The sequence below is a fragment of the Rana temporaria genome, chromosome 2 (assembly GCF_905171775.1).
Source record: "Rana temporaria chromosome 2, aRanTem1.1, whole genome shotgun sequence".
NCBI classification, from domain to species: domain Eukaryota; kingdom Metazoa; phylum Chordata; class Amphibia; order Anura; family Ranidae; genus Rana; species Rana temporaria.
In genome coordinates, this window is record NC_053490.1 from 421730214 (window position 1) to 421753378 (window position 23165).

The following is a 23165-nucleotide window of genomic DNA, read 5'->3' on the forward strand; positions in this document are numbered from 1 at the left end:
AACATGCCCAATTTTTCAGTGTAACCTTCAACTTGCAAAAGGTTGGTGGCTGATTGGTGAAGTAAGCGAACACGTGGAATGTGGGTATATCGTTCTAACGATTCCTCCTGTAAAGAGAACCTATCATTTTGCAAGTATGAGCAAAATAAAGGTTCACTTTAATTGAAACACTTCTATGTATTTAATAAAACCACATCTCATGTAGCTCTAAAAATCCACTAAAACCATATACAACTATCAAAGTTCTAGTTTATTTAGAGCTTACTTAAATTGGTTGTAAAAGTTAAACTTCTCTCTGCTCTTGGTGAAGGAACCCAGATGAGGAGAGCAATGAGCATACATATTATAACATCTTTACGATTTTTTTTATTTACTTTGTTTTTTAGCATGTCGAAAAAAAGAAGTTTTCCCAACTTCATCATTAAAACGATGTTGCCTACACATCGTTTTTAAAAAATGATCTAGCAAAGCGCGGAGACGTACAACACGTACAACGGCACTATAAAGGGGAAGTTCCATTCGCCTTGGGGCTGCTTTAGCTGATTCCGTGTTAGTAAAAGTCGATTCACGCTTTTTTGTCTGTTACAGCGTGATGAATGTGCTTACTCCATTATGAACAATAGTTTTACCAGAACGAGCGCTCCCGTCTCATAACTTGCTTCTGAGCATGCACAGGTTTTTTACGTCGTTTTAGCCCACACACGATCATTTTTTACAACCCGAAAAACTACATTGTTTAAAACGACGTTAAAAAATGCAGCATGTTCGAATTTTTTTTTTGTCGTTTTTCAGAACCTGAAAAATGATGTGAAGCCCACACACGATCATTTTAAATGACATTTTTGAAAAACAATGTTTTTTTCATGCCGAAAAATGATCGTGTGAACGCGGCATAAGGATACAGAGTTGGACTAAGCTGATTTTTATAGACATTGAGCCCTGGTTCACACTGGGTACGATTTGGAACGATTTGAGATGCGATTTGACATGTCAAATCGCATCTCAAATCGGCGGCAATTGTCGGCAATGGCACTGTCCTAATCAGTGCGACGCCGCATCTGCGATTTCAAAAAGTAGTTCCTGTACTACTTTTTGCGATTTCGGGCCGCGATTTACATTAAATTGCGGCCGAAATCGCGGCAAATCGCGGCAAAATCGCGGCCGCGAAATCGTGGTAAAATCGCGCATTTTACCGCGATTTTGAATTCGCAGCAGTGTGAACCTAGGCTCAAACTGATTTTGTCATCTCAGTAGAAGGCAACCTAACAAATGATAACGAGTATGAAAGACAATCGGTAGTAGTTAGGAAATCTCTGCAATCAATAATACACTTTTTCCTCCAGTGACCAGGAAAACCTTTCACTTGAGTTGACAAAACTTAAAATACAAAGCAAATTCTGAGAAGAGAAGTATTCCAAATTGATGGACCAGGTTTTTGCTTTGGGTTTCTCCTCATAAAAAATATAATTTTTTGGAAGGTAAAAAGTAAAATCTAATGCCGCGTACACACAATCATTTTTCGGGTTGTAAAAAACAACGTTTTTAAAAAATGTAATTTAAAACGATCGTGTGTGGGCTTCAGAGCATTTTTCGGGTTCTGAAAAACGACTCTATTTTTTCACGATGTTTTAAACAATGTCGTTTTTTTCGGGTTGTAAAAATGATCGCGTGTGGGCTTTAACGACGTGAAAAACCCACGCATGCTCAGAAGCAAGTTATGAGATGGGAGCGCTCGTTCTGGTAAAACTAGCGTTCGTAATGGAGTAAGCACACTCATCACGCTGTAACAGACAGAAAAGCGCGAATCGTCTTTTACCAACACAAAATCAGCTAAAGCAGCCCAAAGAGTGGCGTCATCCGAATGGAACTTCCCCTTTATAGTGCCGTCGTACGTGTTGTACGTCACCACGCTTTGCTAGAGCATTTTTTTTTCACTATCGTGTGTAGGCAAGGCCGTTTTAATGATCAAGTTGAAATAAATGTAGTTTTTTCTAGAGGCTTAAAACGTTGTTTTTTACAACCCGAAAGACTAAGCGTATATGGACAATGGAGGACAAGCAGGCACTGAGAAGTGCACAGAGGTAAAGAAAAGAGAATTTTATACTGTAGCTTTACTGAAAATTTATAGCACAACACCGGCATGCTGAAAAATATATTTGAGAACAATGGCTAATTGCTCTTTTGTCTATAGGGAAATGGAAACAAAAACTTTAGCTGCATCCATCTTACCAGTCATGGCAAGTATCTGTCTTCATCTAAAGACACAAAGGTTTTTCTTAGACCATTATTCTTGGTGAGACATGTAAGAATTTAAGCAAACAATTCCAGACCATCATAGATAGCCCTGGGAAGTACTGAAGATGTTTCAAAATTGACTTCTAAGGCCTCGTACACACGACCGAGTTTCTCGGCAAAAACCAGCAAGAAACTTGCTGGGAGATATTTTTTTGCCGAGGAAACCGATCGTGTGTACATTTTCGTTGAGGAAACTGTCGAGAAACTCGACGAGCCAAAAAGAGAGCACGTTCTCTATTTCCGTGACGGGAATGGAGAAACTTGGCTTGTCGAGTTTCTCGACGGCTTCACAAGGAACTCGACGAGGAACTCGATGTGTTTCGCCCGTCGAGTTTCTCGGTCGTGTGTACGAGGCTTCAGACAAGGATCTGGAAAGAGGTTAGAAGCACCCCTCGTATGCCCCCAACTGAGGGATAAATGGACTATAAAAAATTACAATAGCCTTTTTAAAAAAAATATAAAGTTTTATTTAAACATAGTTTAAAACAGACACATAGGTCCATAGAGATAAAATGCATCAGTTGCAAAGACATTTCAAAAGGTCTTAACATTCCTTAACATTCTAGGACAAGATGGGTAATCAGTGTGCATAACTACTTTATTGTGGAACAGGTCATTCTTTCTGCCCATAAGCAGCCTCCCTGTGCCCATAAGCAGCCTCCCTGTGCCCATATGCAGCCTCTCTGTGCCAATATGCAGCCTCTCTGTGCCCATATGCAGCCTCTCTGTGCCAATATGCAGCCTCTCTGTTCCAATATGCAGCCTCTCTGTTCCAATATGCAGCCTCACTGTGCCTATAAGCAGCCTCACTATATCTTATCCGCCATGTCAGTTTTGATGAGGAGGGAAGGAAAGCCATATTACACTGTACATTGTCCCCCTCAGATTCACAGCAGGGCTGTGTGTATAGGAAGTCCGCGCCGTCAACTGTAACAAACCTCTGCGAATGGACGAGGAGGAGGCGGGACGGCGTAGTCGGCGCAGACTTTCTATACACACAGCGGCGCTGTGAATCAGAGGGGACAATGTTCTGCATCAAGACTGATACGGCGGGAGAGGAAACCTGACTCGAGTATAAGCCAAGGGGGGCTTTTTCAGCACAAAAAAATGTGCTGAAAAACTTGGCTTATACTTGAATATATACGGTAAGTACTAAACTTCCGGAGGGGGCTATGGCCAGGTAAAGACACAATATAAGCGTAATTTTACCAAAAAAGCAGATAAACTTTAGGCATGCTCTGTGGAACCAATATACAGACACACACATCCACACCAGAATGACATACTGTACTGCTGTGAAAAATGTTGGTTAAAAACTCAGGGCCAGATTCAGGTACATTTACGTTGCGCAGCGGCGGCGTAACGTATCCCATTTACGTTACACCGCCGCAAGTTTACAGCGTAAGTGCCTGATTCACAAAGCACTTACCTGTAAACTTGCGGCGGTGTAACGTAAATCCGCTCGGTGCAAGCCCTCCTATTTCAAATGGGGTGGGCACCATTTAAATTAGGCGCGTTCCCGCGCCGAACGTACTGCGCATGCTCCGTCCGTCAAATTACCGGATGTGCATTGCGCTAAATGACGTAGCAAGGACGTCATTGGTTTCGACGTTAACATAAATGGCGTCCAGCGCCATTCACGGACGACTTACGCAAACAACGTGATATTTCACATTTCGACGCGGGAACGACGGCCATACTTAACATTGGCTAGTCCACCTAGAGGGCAGCCTTAGTTTTACGCGGCGTATCTCGACGGAAACAACGTAAAGTTAGAGCAACGGGTAAAGCGTACGTTCGTGAATCGCCGTAACTAGTCATTTGCATATTCTACGCCGACCGCAATGGAATCGCCACCTAGCGGCCGGCCTAGAATTGCATCCTAAGATCCGACGGTGTAAGTCAATTACACCTGTCGGATCTTAGGGCTATCTATGCGGAACTGATTCTATGAATCAGCCGCATAGATACGACAAGCGTATCTCAGAGATACGACGGCGTATCAGGAGATACGCCGTCGTATCTCTTCTGTGAATCTGGCCCTCAACTTGTAAATTAATTAAGTTTGCAATGGTTTACACATACACTTACAATCTATAAGACTAGAAAGTGTCCTTTACTAAATGCCAGGTCTGATATACTTGAAAGATTCGAAAACATTTACTTACAGCAACTTTATAAGCAGCTTCTATATAAAATACAAGATTCTGTATGAAGGCCACTTCATCCAGTGTAAACACAATACGAAGACCTGTACCATGGAGAAATACATGAACACTATTAGACGTGAATTATTATGATATATTATGTAGGGTTACTTTACAAAATTCTCATTTTGGCTATACTACCTACCCGCACGGCAGTCTAATGCAAATCTTTGCAAATTAGCTCAACAACTAAAAGACCATTTAGTATTAAAACTCTTGAACACATGTATAAGTCATAATCGTCTCTTCCTAACAATTGTGGGTCAGCTGGAAGACGACATTTAGGTCTACTGATATGTCTTATTTTCAGACTCTATATACTAATATATATTAGATTGATCCCAACAGACTGTGCTAGATTGCATCCAATTAACCTAATCAATAACTACACCAGAGCTTTTGTGTTTACTGCTGTGCATGCACCACCCCTCCTCCAAACTGCCAAGGACGCAGTGAAAGAAACAGCTTGGCTTTTCAGTCCAGCTTTTGGTGTCACATTCTGAAATTTGTTGATTTGTGAATTGGTCATTCAATGGAAACCCTATACAGATCATTGGTAAGGCGTATTTAGCCAGGTTCCCAGTCCCAGACGGGAATGTTTTTTTCTCAACAAAAGTTGAGTTATTTTTTAACTTCTGTTCTGTCAAAAGCATTGAAGGAGAGTCCTATGTAAGAAAGAAGGCATCAAAGCACTTCCTGTGTAACAGTGATGTATAATTGCATATTTGCTTCAAAGACCTTCTTAATCCATATACTACATACTGTATATATACTTGAGTATATGCCGACCCGAATATAAGGCAAGGCACCTAATTTTACCACAAAAAATGGGAAAACGTATAGACTCACTTTGCCTCACCGTGTCCATGTGCATGCCTCACTGTGTCCATGCCTCACTGTGCCCATGCCTCACTGTGCCCATGCCTCACTGTGCCCGTGCCTCACTGTGCTCATGACTAGACTTACGTTTAACATGGGAGTATATAGAAGGGGTGCCCGGCTTTGAAAAATCAGTGCTCCTCGACCGTAGGTCTCCCAGACAGCACACTTGTAGAGGAGAACTGGGGCTACATGTGTGTCAATTTTCGGGTCCGGGGGACCTACGGCCGGCCGGTACCGGGTCCCCAAATTTACTAGAGAAATTACCGTTTAACATGGAAGGGATGCCCGACTTTGAAAAATCGCTGCTCCCCGGCCATAGGTACCCTGGACAACAAACTTTGCACACTTGTAGAGGAAGAGTAGGGCTATATGTGTGTGCCATGTCGGGCCGGTACTGGGTCCCCAAAGTCCGGGAGATCAGGCACAAAAAGTTGAAGGAGGGCATTTTCAGCACCAAAAGATGTGCTGAAAAACTCGGCTTATACTTGAGTATATATGGTAGATTAAAAGTTAAAAAGATTTTTACTTCTAGTAACGATAAATAAAACATCATTCTGTGACATGGCAAACTACTATACCACCATTTTTTTTAAAAATAAGCCCTGGAGTGCTCAGCACTAACTTTCTAGTTTTTTGGCTGTAGAACTAACAATGTTTTCCAAAGAAAGTTGATTCATATTACCTGCAGCCGTCATTTCTGCTAGGCAAAGCAGGAAGAGTGAGGTAGCATCAACCTGTAGATGTCCCCATTGGTCATCTCCAACAACAGTACTACACGTAGAGGTGTTATACTTGGCATGAAGACAATCTTTTGTACTCTGAGAGTGCTTAAACTTTTCAACTTTATCAACCTAATAAAAACAAATCATCATAAAACATTAGTTCATAAACAATATTTTCTGACCAAGTACATAAAGATCTTTGTGTTCTGGTAGGTTAAAATGTACTGTATGTCTAGCCAATGTTTTTTTTATTTTTTACATACAGTGAGGAAATTCTGTTGTCTAGTACACACGACCGGGATTCCCAACGGGAAAAGATCCGTCGGAAATCCCGGGGGGAAAACCGAGAACCTGCTCGGTAACTTTTCCCCCATACACACGAGAGGTTTTCCTGTCGGGAAAACTCCGATGAGAGATTTGGTCGGGAATCCCGACTGTGTGTTTGCGCCATTGCAGTTTTTCCCATAGGAAAACTGCCGGGGAAAAGTCAGCTGGGAATCCCGGCGGTTTTTGGTCAGTTTCGCGTCGGAAAAACTGGGAGGAGCATACACACGGCCGGGATTCCCGCCCAAAAGCTCTCCTCACAGCCGTGTGTACGAGGCTTGAGAGTTTTTATTGCTGCACCCCGGATGGAAAGATTCACCCTATCTAATTTATTTTTCAAAACAGAAAATTATGGGATTAAAGAATTTTACAGTTGTGACCTGAAAAATTAGTGAGGGGAAGTCTTTCAATGGGGATATCTGTTCCACTGACAGCTGGACATACATGCATATATTTCCTTGGTCCAACCTCAAGATGTAGGAATCTCCCCTGTTGTCTACTGTATTCTTAAAGCTGACAGCTATGGCTGTCAGAATACCCAAACAGTGGCTGCATCAAAATTTCCCACCCCGCTCCTTTAAAATGGTTGTAAAGGCACAAGGTTTTTTACCTTCATGCATTCTATGCATAAAGGTAAAAACCTTCTGTGTGCAGGAGACACCCAGACCCCCCTATTACATACCTGAACCCTTTCTCCAATGACGTCCACAAGAGCCTTGTCTCTCCAGGCACTACCGACTAGCTTTTGGCAACAACGGGAGCCATTGGTTCCTGCTGCTGTCAGTCACAGCTAACGAGCCAATAAAGAGACGGGAGGGTGGGCTGAACCGCGGCTCAGTGTGTGAATGAACACAGAGCCACAGATTGGGCGTGTGCCTGATTTGGCGCCCCCATAGCAAGCTTCTTGCTGTCGGGGCACCCGACAGGAGCGAGGAGCACTGGTGAGAGACCCAAGAAGAGGGGAGGATCTGGCCTGCTCTGTGAATACACATTTCACAGAGCAGGTAAGTATAACAGGTTTGTTAAAGCGGTGGTTCCCCCTTAAAAACAACTTTTTTTTATTCCACTGGCCCCCCACATTACAATCGAATTAAGGCTATTATTTTTTTTTTGCTGCTGTACATACCTTGATACAGCATCTTCACCCGTGCATCCGGGTTGCGAGTCCCGCGGGAGTGGGCGTTCCTCACATGTGTTTGATTGACATTTTTCGGAAAAACGAGCTCCCCCCTGTCGCGTCAGCCGCGTCACGGTTGGCGAAAGGAGCCGAACGGCGAGTCGGCGCTATACTGCGCATGCGCATAGCCGTTCGGCTCCTTTCGCCAATCGTGACGCGGCTTACGCGACGGGGGGAGAGCTCGTTTTTGGGAAAAACATCAATCAAACACATGTGAGGAACGCCCACTCCCGCGGGACTCGCAACCCGGATGCACGGGTGAAGATGCTGTATCAAGGTATGTACAGCAGCAAAAAAAAAATAATAGCCTTAATTCGATTGTAATGTGGGGGGCCAGTGGAATAAAAAAAAGTTGTTTTTAAGGGGGAACCACCCCTTTAAGAAAAGAAAACAAAAAAAAAAAACAAGGCTTTAGTATCACTTTAGCAAAAGTTGATTAAATAAGGGCACCCAAATATTCAATTTCAGTCAATTCAGCAGAAATTGGCCAAAATGTAAGCTGTGTGTGTGGCAGCCTTAAGAGGGTATACGTTATCACTTTGGTAAGATCTTCTTCTCAATTTCTGTTGTGTGTCCACAACAGGAAGTAAATGGAAATCTCCTCAATGGGACACAGACAAAAAAACTGTTGATGAAGGCTTTAACTCCCTACTCAGTCCAAAACAAAACGTTTTTGCTGTAAAAACACTCTTTATGTTGGAAATAATTACAAAACAGAATACAAAAACATTTGTGAAAGTAATCCTTGATATATTACCATAATAATGTGTACTTTTTTTACTTGACAATAAAACATCTACTTATAAAAACTGGAAACATTTAATTTAGACAATTTAAAAGTAAAAAAAACTTTTGTATATAAATACAGATTCTACAATAGCAAAGATGTCAGTGACGATTTTGTCAATTCACAAAAACCAGCTCAGTTTGGAAACACGCATAAAATGGCGCGACATATGTAAATTGAAACCACTGTTTTACAAAGGGGTTGATTTACTAAAAATGGAGAGTGCAAAATCTGGTGCAGCTCTCCATTGAAACCAATCAGCTTCCATTTTTTTTTTTTTTACTTTAAAAGGTTTTTATTGTTCCAGGCTTTTTTGGCAAAGCTTAATTAACCTAGCTGAAGTTAGAAGCCAATTGGCATGCACAGCTTCTCCAGATTTTGCACTATCCAGTTCTAGTGAATCAACCCCATAGTGTACCCCATGTCGAACGCTTAGTGTCAATCATAAGAGCAGTTGGAAGGCATGGCTTGCATGATGGCCAACATTTAAAGAGTAACCACCCTTTGATATTAAGTACAATTGGTGCAGTGCAGATGATCAGTGGTAAGAATTCTAGCCTTCCTTGCAGTGCTGTTCCTGAGTTAAATCTCTGCACAAAGCTATAACTCCATGGAGGGTTTTCTTTGTCTTTGCCTGTTTTGGTTTCCTGCCATAAAACAAGTTTTTCAGCTTCCACTTTGGTATCCTACGTTTACTTTAAAGTTTATTGTATATTGTGTTGGCATAAATCAGCCAAGTAAGTAGTGGGTTTATGATTCCTTGCAATTAAAATAGGAGTAGCTCAACTAACCCTTCTCCCAGCACTGAACTGTCATCTTTCTGGCCTTCTAATCTCTACATTAAACACATACCAGGAGATCTGGGGTGAGCATAGTGAGGAGAAAAGACTTAGACAATTTGGCTCTGTGATACACTCTAAATCAGCCATCCTCAACCAGGATTCTATGGAACCCTAGAGTTCAACTGGAGGTTGCTGGGGGTTCCTTAAGTGTGGCTGACTGTCCTCCCATCTAATGGTGCCTGCATAATTCAAAGTCTAACGCCACTTGGCAGATCTTTTTAGCTGTCTGTAAGGGTGGAATTCTGACCATCAGTGTGATGCCTCTTAGGCCTCGTACACACGACCGAGTTTCTCGGCAAAAACCAGCAAGAAACTTGCTGGGATTTTTTTTTTGCAGAGGAAACCGGTCGTGTGTACATTTTTTGATGAGGAAACTGTCGAGGATCCCGTCGAGCCAAAAAGAGAGCATGTCTTCTTTTTCCTCAACGGGAATAGAGAAACTTGCCTTGTTGAGTTCCTCGACAGACTAACAAGGAACTCGACGAGGAAAACGATGTGTTTCGCCCATCGAGTTCCTCGGTCGTGTGTACGAGGCTTCACACACGACCAGTTTTACCATTGGGAAAACTGCCATGACAGCTTTTGGCAGGGAAAACTGGCCAGATAGGAAAACCGCTGGGAAACCCGGCAGGAAAAATGAAAACATTTTCTTTTTTCCTGCCAGGATTCCCGGGGTCTTTTTCCCAACAGTTTTCCTATGGGAAACACTGCGGTGGAGCATACACACCGCCGGGATTCCCGGCCAAAGCTCTCATGGCAGTTTTCCTGCCAGGAAAACCGCCTGTGTGTAGGGGGAAAAATCTGCCGAGCAGGTTCTCGGCTTACCCCTCGGTTTTCCCAGTGGACTGTTTACTGCCGGGAAAATCGATCGTGTGTACAGGGCATAAGGAGGGCATTATTCCCCATGACGATGAATGTCGAAAGAAAAATTTTCTCCTATGACTCCTGGTGAATTAATTTTAGTAGGGGCTCCTTGGGAGTAAAAAGGTTGAGAAAGGCTGCTCTAAATCAACCCTTCCTTGCTGTGGCCCCTACTTGTAGTATTTTATGTTTTTCATGTTTTCATCCCCTTTGAAGATATCAGTCCAAACATGTGACACTACAGCATCTTTTTCATTTTCCCCTCTTCTCCAAGCTGGAGGTCCTCACCGATGCAGAGAGCAGTGCTGACATGAAGATGCCACTGCCACTCCATGGACCAGTAAACTAAAAGAAAAACACTGTGGTGACATTGCGAAGACTGAAGACAACTTGAGGTGCTGAAAGGGGAAGTTCCGGATTGAAAACAAATGTGATAAAAATTCAGCTCAGAGTCAGGCTTTAGAACAGATCCAGAATGAATGAAATGCCTCGTACACACGGCTGGATTTTCCGAGGAAAAAAGTCAGACAGGCTTTTTTTCTCAGAAAGTCCGGTCGTGTGTAGCCTCCATCTGACTTTTTTTGTCGATAGAGAACCTAATCTCTTTCTTTCCAATGGACTTCCAACGACTCACGGCGGACTTTTGCACGGTCAAACGTCTGACCGTGTGTACAAGACATAAAAGATCCCCACTCGAAAAAATATAATAATATGGTAATAGGACCATTCAATGGCAGTAGTCTTTTCACCTGTATATATGTATACAAAAGCTTCATTAATATTAAAGTATAACTAAAGGCATATTTTTTTTTTTTAGTTTTGGGCAGAATGCAGAGAGATTAGAACACCTTTCAGTTTTTATTGGTGTCTGTACCCCTGTTAAGGAGATTCACGCTCTCTATTTGTCCTGGCTACCATTATCATTCAAACTGAAAGTAAAAGAAAAGCCCACATTTTGGGTTGTCCCCAGAAAAGTAATAGAGGGGAAATCATGCAATAGGGATACTAGTTCTGGTGACCTGGGGGTCCCCCAAAAAATCCCTAAATTTAAAGGGATTTCTTCTCACTTTCTGTTTGGTTATAGGACAGGAAGTGAAGGGAAATCTCCACAATTGGACACAAATGGCGACAACATTTTTTGACAGGGATTATAACCATTTTTTACTCAGTCCAAAAATCACAGGTATTATCAGTTTTTCTGCAACAGTTTTTTCTGCCATTCAAAACACCATCACAAACAGAACACAACAGTAAGTAACAAGTAAGTTACCTGTCTGAGCATGCAGTGCAGAACCCCACGCATCAGCTTCACTACACTCTGTGAAAGCAAACAAAAGATGCTTTAAAATTAAACAGTGGACCATTATATGACAATTATTGCACATCTGCAAACACCATAAACAGCATAGTAGGAGTTGTAAAAATATATATATATATTAATACATACGAAAATCCTTTACCAGGATGCAATGAGAACTTGCTGCGCAGACGCGGTCCTATACATTATATATCCTACCAATGCTGTACTGTATGCAATACTGTTTGCAAGTAAGGATAGCAACGTATAGTGATGATTTGGATGGGACTATTTTTCTTTCTCAGCAAAAAATGCGTTTTCCCAAAACCTGCATGTGGTTTAGATTTACAGATTCTTTTTTTAAGAAATCTGTGTAACTAAACGATGGCACTGGTACGTTCACACAAGCAATTCCAATTATAAATTGCAGTTTAATGAAGTGCAAAAACATTATTTAAAAGTAATTTTTCCATATGAGTATAACAGCGGACACGCACAGTGCATATTTTCTTAGAACATTTTCTTCTGCAGTACACTCACACCCTAAAGCCAAACACAGACGGCATAACAGTGAGCCAGGATCCCATTGCCAGAGATCTTGAATGCAAACCAATTTTTTCTAGGTTTGGATAGAGTTTAGGAAGTGTGAGGCCGTTTACACGCAATCGGTCAAAACGGACTGAAGGACTGTTTCATCGGTCAAAGCCGATCGTGTGTGGGCCCCATCGGTCAGTTATCCTTCGGTCAAAAAAAAGAGAACTTGCTTTAAAATTGAACCGATGGACTGGTAACCGATAGGTCAAAGCCGATCGTTAGTATGCAAAAGCATCGGTCAAAAGGCCGCGCATGCTCAGAATCAAGTCGACGCATGCTTGGAAGCATTGAACTTCGTTTTTTTCAGCACGTCATTGTGTTTTACGTCACCGCGTTCTGACATGATCGTTTTTTTAACCAATGGTGTGTAGGCACATCAGACCATCAGTCAGCTTCATCGGTTAACCCGATGAAACGGTCCTTCAGTCCGTTTTCATCGGTTATGACCAATCGTGTGTACGCGGCCTTAGGCCTTGTACACACGATAGGATAGCCAGAGGACAACGGTCTGAAGGACCGTTTTCATCGGTCCAAACCGATCGTGTGTGGGCCCCATACGTTATTTAACCTTAGGTTAAAAAAATAGGAACTTGCTTTAAAATTTAACCGATGGATTGCTAAGGATAGGTCAAAACTGATCTGATCGTTAGTAGGCACGACCATCGGTTAAAAAACCCACGCATGCTCAGAATCAAGTCGACGCATGCTTGGAAGCATTGAACTTCGTTTTTTTCAGCACGTCGTTGTGTTTTACGTCACCGCGTTCTAATACGATCGTTTTTTTAACTGATGATGTGTAGGCACATCAGACCATCAGTCAGTTTCATCGGTTAACCTAAGACAACGGTCGTTCAGACCGTTGTCCTCTGGCTACGCTATCGTGTGTACGAGGCCTTTAGGTTCTCAGGGCTGCCCCAAAAAAATTCTGTCTGCCTTATACCCCGTACACGCGATCCGAAAATCGGACGACAGATCGTCCGACTTTTTTTGTTCACTAGTCACAAGTAGAAATTGAATAGGGTACTAAAGTCACAAAAATTCTCGTAGGACAGAAAAAATAAATCGGAAGTGATGTCATGTGTTGTAATGTATTTGTGTTGTATTTTCGGACGACAACTGTACTGACCAAACCAAAATCGTATGATCTGGTATCGTACGAGGAAAAATTTGGTGCATGTCCGATAAAATAATATCGGATGAACTGTCATGATCGGCTCACGGAAGCCCTGTACTAACGATCCGATTATCGTACGATTCTTCCTCGGACAACATTTTTCGCACGATATTCGGATCGTGTGTACGAGCCATTACTCCCAGCATATGCAGAGTATAAGATTGCCACCTCAACCTACACAACATCTCCAAAATAGATCCCTTCCTAACCAATGACATCACAAAGCTTCTAATTCACTCCCTGGTCCTCTCTCACCTCGACTACTCCCTACTAACTCCCTCCTCATTGGCTTACCTTCAAATAGGCTATCCCCCTAATCAGTCCATCATGAATGTTGCTGCCAGAATCATTCACCTTACAAACCGCTCAGCATCTTCTACACCTCTCTTCCAATCCCTCAATTGGCTGCCACTCACCCAACAAATTATATTAAAAATACTAATAATAATTTACAGAGCCATCCACAACTACTTGGCCCCCAGCTACATCACTAACCTAGTCTCAAAATACCAACCAAATCATTCTATTTGTTCCTCCCAGGACCTCCTGCTCTCTAGTTCTCTTGTCATCACCTCCCACACTTGCCTCCAGGACTTCTTCCAAGCCTCTCACATCCTTCAGAATTCCCTACCCCAATCTGTCCAACTATCTCCTACTCTGTCCACTTTTAGGCGATATCTGAAAACTTTTCTCTTCACAAAAGCCTGTACTTTTATTTTCTCTATCAGCTCGTCAGGGCTCTCTGAGGCCCCGTACACACGTCCGAGGAACTCGACGTACCAAACACATCGAGTTCCTCGTCGAGTTCAGTGTTGAAGCCGCCGAGGATCTCGGCGGGCCGACTTTCCTCATTGAACAACGAGGAAATAGAGAACATGTTCTCTATTTGGCCCGACGAGTTCCTCATCGGCTTCCTCGCTGAAAAGTGTACACATGACCGAGTTTCTCGGCAGAATCCAGCTCCGATCGAGTTTCTGGCTGAATTCTGCCGAGAAACTCGGTCGTGTGTACGGGGCCTGATTCCTCCTGCATTGAATTGTATTGTTTGCTCTAACTTTGCAAAGCGTTGCGAAAACTGTTGGCGCTATATAAATCCAGTATAATAATAATAATATAATGTTTGTCTTATCTAGAGAGGATCTAATTGTGAGTAATACTTACCTTAATCTATGGCCAATGCCCTATCTGGTTAGTTATGTCACTGTCCTTCTCACTAGTGTCATCATCTATAATGCAGGACCCACAGCCACCTCTAACCTTGCACTGAAGGTAATACGACTGAAGGCCCACCATATTCTGATCACAGGACTGTAAATTATTGTATTACTCTTTTTAGACCCCTCCTATACAAAACAAGCATTATATCATACATATGTGTTTAGGCCAGCCCAGGGGTCATTTTGTTGTGAGATTACCCTCACTTATTATACAGGGGACAAATGTCATCAGAATAGAGAGTGAGGGGAACGTTTATATTTTACAGTTCTTACTGGAGCAGTAGAGGGAAAATATCCCAATGAGGACTGCTGTTCCAATGACAGCTGACACCTAGTACACACGACCGGTTTTCCCGACTGGAAAATTGCTTTCCCGACTGTAGAGCTTTTGGAAAACTGCCCAAAAACCGCCGGACAAAAAAAGAAAACCAGCTCTCTTTTTTCCCGCCAGGAAAACCGTCTGACTTTTGTCCGGCGTTTTTTTGCAGTTTTCGTATGGGAAAAACTGCGATGGAGCATACACACAGCCGGGATTTCTGACCAAAGCACCATCGCAGTTTTCCTGTCGGGAAAACCGGCTGTGTGTAGGGGAAAAGACTGCCCGAGCAGGTTCTCGGCTTTGCCCTCGGGATTTCCGACAGAAACTTTTCCCGTCGGAAATCCGGCACGTGTGTACTGGGCATTACAAGGGACAGGTCTCTGTTCACTTCAAATTATTCCATTTGTGGTGTCACTGATACAAGAAGTAAGGGAAAAATGCCTGGTGAACATGATAGCAGTTAAAATCGAATCTTCTTCGAGATTTTGAAAGCAGTTAAAAGCTCACCTGCTTTAAAATCCTGAGAACTTTCCTTGACCTGCCTTTATAGGTTTGCCTGTCCATTTTTTATTAATCTGACACCAACCAAGCAAATAAAAGAGTTACAACTGTGGGTTCAACGCATAACTTTCCCACAAAGCCTTGGCAGAATACATCTTTCAGTATCGTTCCCTAAGCAGAAATTACAAACTATAACTGCCCATACAGGGATCAAATTTGGCTCAGAAGGGACTGGCTGAATTTCCATCATTGTTTGGCCCTGTTGGAAAATTTCTGCTCGATTAGCACTGCAGGCCACTTGATCAGTGTATTCCGGCGGTAGAAAAGGCTCCCTGCTGTTAGAATTAGGGTTGCACCGATACTATACTAGTATCGGTATCGGTGCTATTACCGAGGATTTGCGTGCGTTTCCTTAATCCGATACCTCCGGAAAGTCAGTGGGCGAAGAGAAGACAGAGAGGGTCAGAGCGCCGTCAATACAAACAACACGCTAGCAGGTAATCTGGCTTGGGGAGGGGTGCAGCCGCTATGTTTTCCCAAGACAAATTGTTCCGTCAGAATCAGCGACCTGTCAGATTCGGTAAAGGACGTGATGTTCCGTCAGAGCACTGCGACGCCCATCTTGATACACCCTGCACTCAGAAGGCAGTAGCTGACATCTTGTTACACCCAGCCCATATAGTGAAATCATTTCATGGGGGCATTGCGGTGTTCTGAAGGAACGTTACTTCCGTTGCCGAATCTGACGGAACTATTTGTCTTGGGAAATCAACATAAAAAATATATTATAATATGTGCAAATCAGTGCTGCCTTTCAGGGCCCATCAGTGCCTGCCCATCAGTTTCCCATCAGTGCCAACTATCATTGCCCATAGGTGTTGCCTATCAGTGCTCATCGATTCCACCTATCAGTGCCCATCAGTCAGTGCCACCTATCAGTGCTGAATATCAGTGCCACCTATCAGTGCCCATCAGTGCTGCATATTAGTGCCACCTCATCAGTACCCTTCAGTGCCGCCTCATCAGTGCCACCTATCAGTGCCCATCAGTGCTGCATATTAGTGCCTCTTCATCACTGCCACCCAATCAGTGCTGCCTCATCAGTGCTACTATCAGTGCCCATCAGTGCTGCATAAGAAGGTATCATTAGTCTGTATTGGGCTTTGAAAACTGTCACATGACATTAAAAAATTATTGGTAATCAGCATCGGCAAGTACTTGAAAAAAAGTATCGGTACTTGTACTCGGTCTTAAAAAAGTGGTATCGTTGCAACTCTAGTTAGAATACAAAGACACAGTGGGGAGGATTTCCCCATCTACAGTGTGTATTTGGATAGGAAAATCGCATAAAATTTTTCGTTCACAGGTTGAACGAAACAAAAGGACTTATCTATGACCAGCCTTATGCAGAGGGCTTCTATGTAAAATGGATGACACAAGCATGTGTTCCTCTAATAAAGAAGAAAGAATAAGGATAACACTGCTTGCCTGTGAAGACCTATTGTTGCACTGAGGCCTGTCCTACACTAGGAAGCACAGGACACTGCCATCTGTTGGTGCGCACGCATTCTTTAGCGCATAGCGTTACCTATTCATTTTTTAGGTAGGAAGGAATGCATGAAAGAGAAGGACTGGCAGTGATTCATTTTAACTTTAGAGTACACATGCAGGGCTGTCCTGGGAGAGGCAGGGGGAGGCGGGATGACGTCATCCATGCAATTAATGCGGCCCGTTCTCCCAATCAATGCTGAATCAAGCAAGGCTGCATTGATTCAATGATTATTTTCCACACCCCTACATGCTGAGTATATTTTATACATCTCTTAAACTCCAAATAATACATCAACACAAAGCACCATATGTCAATCATGTAAGTGAATCTCTGGCACAGGCTTTTGTCTCGGTTGAGAAGAATTATTAGAATACTCCTTAGAAAATAATAACAGTATATAATTACTACTCAATTTTATCACTTTCTGTTTCATTCCCTCTGTGATTAAACTAATGGGATAATATTCCATTGTATGCAAACATTAGTGTAAATTTACATTGTCATTTGTTTCTCTTGTACCTGTTCTAGTTCATAGGCTTTGGCTTTATCCTCATCCCGGTCGGCATTCTTCCTGTATGCCATCCCCAGGCCCCACACAGACAGGATGCTGTACACATTGTCTCGTACCCAAGCATCTTTCTGGTCCTTACTAGCAGGGAGCAGCCCAGTGACTGGATTCTATGGAAACACAAAGAAAACATATATTAAAGTTAGGACACAACTTGCTGTTTAATTGCCAACTTGCTGGACTCCATCTCAAACCATGAACATATGTTATTTTGCTTGTGGGCATTGTGAAGCCCACAAGCACTTACTTCCTGGAAGTCTTGGATGGGGAGTGATAATTGGGTAGCGCACTGCATCCTGGGAAATGATGACACACATTTCCCAGGAGCATGATGTCAGATGTCAGATGTCAGAATCCTAGGTGATTCCAAAGGCAGATTTCGTGGGACTGCATTGCAACAGGCATTTCCAGATGAGTAAAAAAAATATATTTTTTTCTTTTTTTCTTTTTTAGGTCTAATAAACACAATAATGGAAAAAAAAATTGGGATGGAAACTCCACTTTAACCACTTAAGACCCAGACCTTTAGGCAGCTAAAGGACCTGGCCAGTTTTTGCGATTCGGCACTGTGTCGCTTTAACTGACAATTGCGCGGTCCTGCGACATGGCTCCCAAACAAAATTGGCGTCCTTTTTTCCCCACAAATAGAGCTTTCTTTTGGTGGTATTTGATCACCTCTGCGGTTTTTATTTTTTGCGCTATAAACAAAAATAGAGCGACAACTTTGAAAAAAATTCAATATTTTTTACTTTTTGCTATAATAAATATCCCCCAAAAATATATAAAAACATTTTTATTCCTCAGTTTAGGCCGATACGTATTCTTCTACATATTTTTGGTAAAAAAAATCGCAATAAGCGTTTATCGATTGGTTTGCGAAAAATTTATAGCATTTACAAAATAGGGGATAGTTTTAATGCATTTTTATAAAAAAACTAATTTGTATTACTAATGGCGGCGATCAGCGGTTTTTTTTTCGTGACTGCGACATTATGGCGGACACTTCGCACAATTTTGACACATTTTTGGGACCATTGTCATTTTCATAGCAAAAAATGCATTAAAAATGCATTGTTTACTGTGAAAATGACAATTGTAGTTTGGGAGTTAACCACAAGTGGGCTCTGAAGGGGTTAAGTGTGACCTCATTTGTGTTTCTAACTGTAGGGGGTGTGGCTGTAGGTGTGATGTCATTGATTGTGTTTCCCTATAAAGACTCCAGCGGCGATCGGGTCCCGCGGTCACGGAGCTTCGGCTGGGCACTTAAAGAGGACGTACCTGTACGTGCTTGTGCCCAGCCGTGCCATTCTGCCAACGTATATGTGCAGGAGGCGGTCCTTTAGTGGTTAAAGGCCATAAACACTGGCCGAATACCGGGCGGTATTAGCCGTTCAATAGAAACATTCGTCCCATGTGTACAGCACCTGGTCCGAGAGATGAGCAATCGCTCGTCTCTTGGCTGCCCCTGCCGCCATCCTCGGTGAGGGAATCAGGAAGTGAAGCGTTTGCGGCTTCACTGCCCGGTTCCCTACTGCGCATGTGCCAGCGGCGCGGCCCGTCCTTGCTGGTCCCCGCTCTCTCCTGGGAACAGTGTGTTTCCCAGGAGACACCTGGGGGGGGGGGGGGTATGTGGCGTGACTCACACGGGAGTCTATGCCCCGGAAGTGGGTGCAAATACCTGTCTTAAGGCTCATACACACAGTCAGACATCCAACAAAATTTCCCTTGGATTTTTTTCCTAATTGATTTGTCCGGCCACACCCATAGCATACACACAGTCAGACTTTTCTGCAAACTTTTCTAAAACTTTCCTAACATCACATGTTTTTTTTTTGCCATTTTCTGCTCTTTACCGCCACCCTTTGGTTAACTTCTGCTATTGTTTGTTGCTTTTAACATTGGTTCTGAGCATGCGTATTTGCACTTTGTCCAAAAGTTGGTTGGATTGCTGTACACACAGTCAGACAAGGCACCATCGGACTTTTGTTGACGAAAAGTTGGTCCGTTTGCAGACCCAACTTTTTGTTGGATGAAACCCGAAAAAGTTGGTCCGATGGAGCGTACACACGGTCACACAAATTAGAAAACTTGCAGATTTTGAAGTTGGTTGGCAAAAAGTGTGACCGTGTGTATCGTTTTTTTAACCATAAGAACAATTTAAAACAAGTTCTATTTTTTTTTCACCGATGGATATAAAACCGATGGGGCCCACACACGATCGGTACGTCCGATGAAAACAGTCCATCGATCCGTTTTTATCAGACAAACCGATCGTGTGTACAGGGCTTAAGAGTAGCAATATGTTGTCATCAAATGTAACCATATTGCTACACTTGGAGGCTCCTCTCTTCTCTTTTATACTCAGTTGCGACATGACACTACTCTTATATCAAGACATCGCTTGTATATCAAGGCAAAATGTATTAAAACATTTTGCTTGTCTTGCAAAACGCTCTCAAACCAAGTTACTCTCAAACCAAGGTTTTACTGTACAGAAAAAAGACACCTTTTACCTGTGTTGTCGATAGGCACGTTATACCTACTGTGCCCAATCCTGCCCTGGAGCATACATTATTGGTATATTGTATCCAGACTAGGAATATACCAGCAAAATATTTATAGGCAGATTCACAAAGAGTTACGTTGGCGTATCAGTAGATACGCCGTCATAACTCTGAATCTGCGCCGTCGTAAATTTAAGCGTATTCTGGAAACCAGATATGCTTAAATTAGGCTAAGATACGAGCGGCGTAAGTGTCCTACGCCGTCGTATCTTAGGGTGCATATTTACTCTGGCCGCTAGGAGGCGCTTCCGTAGTTTTCCGCATCGAATATGCAAATAAGCAAGATACGCCGATTCACGAACGTACATATGTACGTACGTACGTACGTACGTACGCCTGTCACAGTTATTTACGCCGTTTACGTAAGATATACGCCGGCGTAAAGATAAAGCTGGTCTCTAGGTGGCGCAGCCCATGCAAAGTATGGACGTCAGAACAAGCGTATCTTTTTACGTTGTTTGCGTAAGTCGTACGCGAATAGGGCTGTGCGTAAGTTACGTTCACGTCGTAGGCAGTGTTCGACGTATCTTAGGCATTCTATCCGACGCATGCGCACTGGGATACGACCACGGATGCGCCGTTCGTTCGAAACATCAATCACGTCGGGTCACAATTCATTAGCATAAAACACGCCCACCTCTTCACAATTTGAATTAGGCAAGCTTACCCCTGCCGATTTACGCTACGCCGCTGTAACTTAGGACGCAAGTGCTTTGTAAATACAGCACTTGCCTCTCTAACTTACGGCGGCGTAGCATACATGAGATACTCTACGCCTGCCTAACGTTAGGCACAGGTACGTGAATCTAGCTATCAGTCTCTTTCTGTGGTCTTATTCATAATTGAGTAAAACTGAATTGCTGAAATGCTAAAATGTTAAAAACACAGTTCCCTCTGATTGTGCCACAAATGATAATTCCCATGCTCCAACGATAATAATATATGACCTCAAGTTAAAACATCAATACACAATGGCTTCCTTGTGGTCAGGAATGCAAAATGTTCTAATCCTTCTCTGGCCGTAGGCAACATTCTGTGGCTTTGTAGGCAAGTGGATTTTTCCAGGCATGTGACTAACATCTTACTTTGAATAAAAAAAAAGAAAAAGAAATAAAGAACAGACGATTACTAATAACATTGCAAAAAAGGATAATAGCAAATGCAGCATTGCATTGTTCAATTAGTTTAGTAAATAAATGATTACAAAAACACTGTTTTCACGTATTGTTTCCTATGAAGAATACAAACAATAAGATCTGGTAACCTAGAGACAGTACTAACATTCAATCCATGAAGGTTTGCGGAGCTCAACCACGCCTTGTTGATACATTTAGTACTACTTTGACCCCTTTCAGACTGAGGAGTTTTTCAGGCGGTACAGCGCTAAAAATAGCGCTGCTATACCGCCTGAAAAACTCCTTCACTGCCTACTCAATGTGAAAGCCCGAGGGCTTTCACACTGAGGCGATGCGCTGGTGGGAGAGAAAAAAATCTCCTGTCAGCAGCATCTTTGGAGCGGTGAGAGGAGCGGCATGTACAGTGATGAAAATAAGTATTTGAACACCCTGCTATTTTGCAAGTTCTCCCACTTGGAAATCATGGAGGGGTCTGAAATTGTTATCGTAGGTGCATGTCCACTGTGAGAGACATAATCAAAAAAAAAATAATCCAGAAATCACAATGTATGATTTTTTTAACTATTTATTTGTATGATACAGCTGCAAATAAGTATTTGAACACCTGAGAAAATCAATGTTAATATTTGGTACAGTAGCCTTTGTTTGCAATTACAGAGGTCAAACGTTTCTTGTAGTTTTTCACCAGGTTTGCACACACTGGAGGAGGGATTTTGGCCCACTCCTCCATACAGATCTTCTCTAGATAAGTCAGGTTTCTGGGCTGTCGCTGAGAAACACGGAGTTTGAGCTCCCTCCAAAGATTCTCTATTGGGTTTAGGTCTGGAGACTGGCTAGGCCACGCCAGAACCTTGATATGCTTCTTACAGAGCCACTCCTTGGTTATCCTGGCTGTGTGCTTCGGGTCATTGTCATGTTGGAAGACCCAGCCTCGACCCATCTTCAAAGCTCTAACTGAGGGAAGGAGGTTGTTGCCCAAAATCTCGCAATACATGGCCCCGGTCATCCTCTCCTTAATACAGTGCAGTCACCCTGTCCCATGTGCAGAAAAACACCCCCAAAGCATGATGCTACCACCCCCATGCTTCACAGTAGGGGTGGTGTTCTTGGGATGGTACTCATCATTCTTCTTCCTCCAAACACGGTTAGTGGAATTATGACCAAAAAGTTCTATTTTGGTCTCATCTGACCACATGACTTTCTCCCATGACTCCTCTGGATCATCCAAATGGTCATTGGCAAACTTAAGACGGGCCTTGACATGTGCTGGTTTAAGCAGGGGAACCTTCTGTGCAGGGCAGGACTTAGGGTGGTGGGGGCCCCTGGGCTTGAGTGTTGAAGGGGCCCCCTGGAGCCGAGAATTGGGGGGCGAATTGAATTTGTTGAGCGGGGGGGGGGAATTAAAGTTGTTGAGCGGGGGTGGTGCCTCTCACCTGTGCACAGAGAATGTGTCGGCTCTCTTCCCTTCAGCAGACATCCACACACCGCTCCGGTTCCTCTTGGGGGGTTTTGCAGTTGTTGAGGGGGGGTGCCTCTCACCTGTGCCGACAGCCGGGGCCACAGACTGTCATTAGCCCGGCTGTCGGCTTTCTTCCCTTCAGCAGCCACAGTCCTCCACACACCGCTCAGGTTCCTCCTGCTTCTGTGCTGCCTCCTCTTGCAGTCGGGGAAAATTAACCCTTTCGCGGGACTGCGGGAAGAAGCTGTCTGTGCGGGAAAGTCCCGCAGAATCCGTGCGTGTTGGGAGGTATGCGCAGGGCCGCCATGAGGAATTTTGGGGCCCCTTACTAAGGTTGCCACCTGTCCAGGAATCACCCGGACAGTTCGGGTTTGGGATCTTGTGTCCGGGTTTCAGTCTGCCTCAAACCCGGACACATTATTTAGACTGGGCTGTGGCTCCCCAAGTAACTGAGGTAGTCACACAAAAATCTGTTGTCATTCGGGAGATGCGGGCCGCTGTCTGGGGGCAGGTTTGCCATCACTGAGGGGGAGCCATGATGTCAGCAAGAGCAGTTTGGCCACACCCACTGTTTGCCGCAGCGCGCTGCATTACCACTCTCCTTGAGGCACCCAAAGGTGCCCCAGGTCTTTTATAAACCTATTGTGTATACTACGAAAAAAAATGTGCCCTGTGCCGCTAAAGTGT

At 43.4% G+C, this 23165-nt stretch overlaps 1 protein-coding gene across 3 annotated transcripts in view; it reads right to left on the reverse strand.

Annotated features, from left to right (window-relative positions):
• Positions 1–23165, reverse strand: part of PHKA2 (phosphorylase kinase regulatory subunit alpha 2) — a 190070-nt gene that overhangs the window by 115956 nt on the left and 50949 nt on the right. For all 3 annotated transcript variants that reach the window (XM_040338217.1, XM_040338216.1, XM_040338218.1), the window contains exons 3-6: positions 17271–17429; positions 11368–11415; positions 6067–6235; positions 4464–4546 (exon numbers count right to left, since the gene is read on the reverse strand). In XM_040338217.1, coding sequence (XP_040194151.1) covers positions 4464–4546; positions 6067–6235; positions 11368–11415; positions 17271–17429 — 459 coding nt within the window. The remainder of the gene's footprint in view (positions 1–4463; positions 4547–6066; positions 6236–11367; positions 11416–17270; positions 17430–23165) is intronic.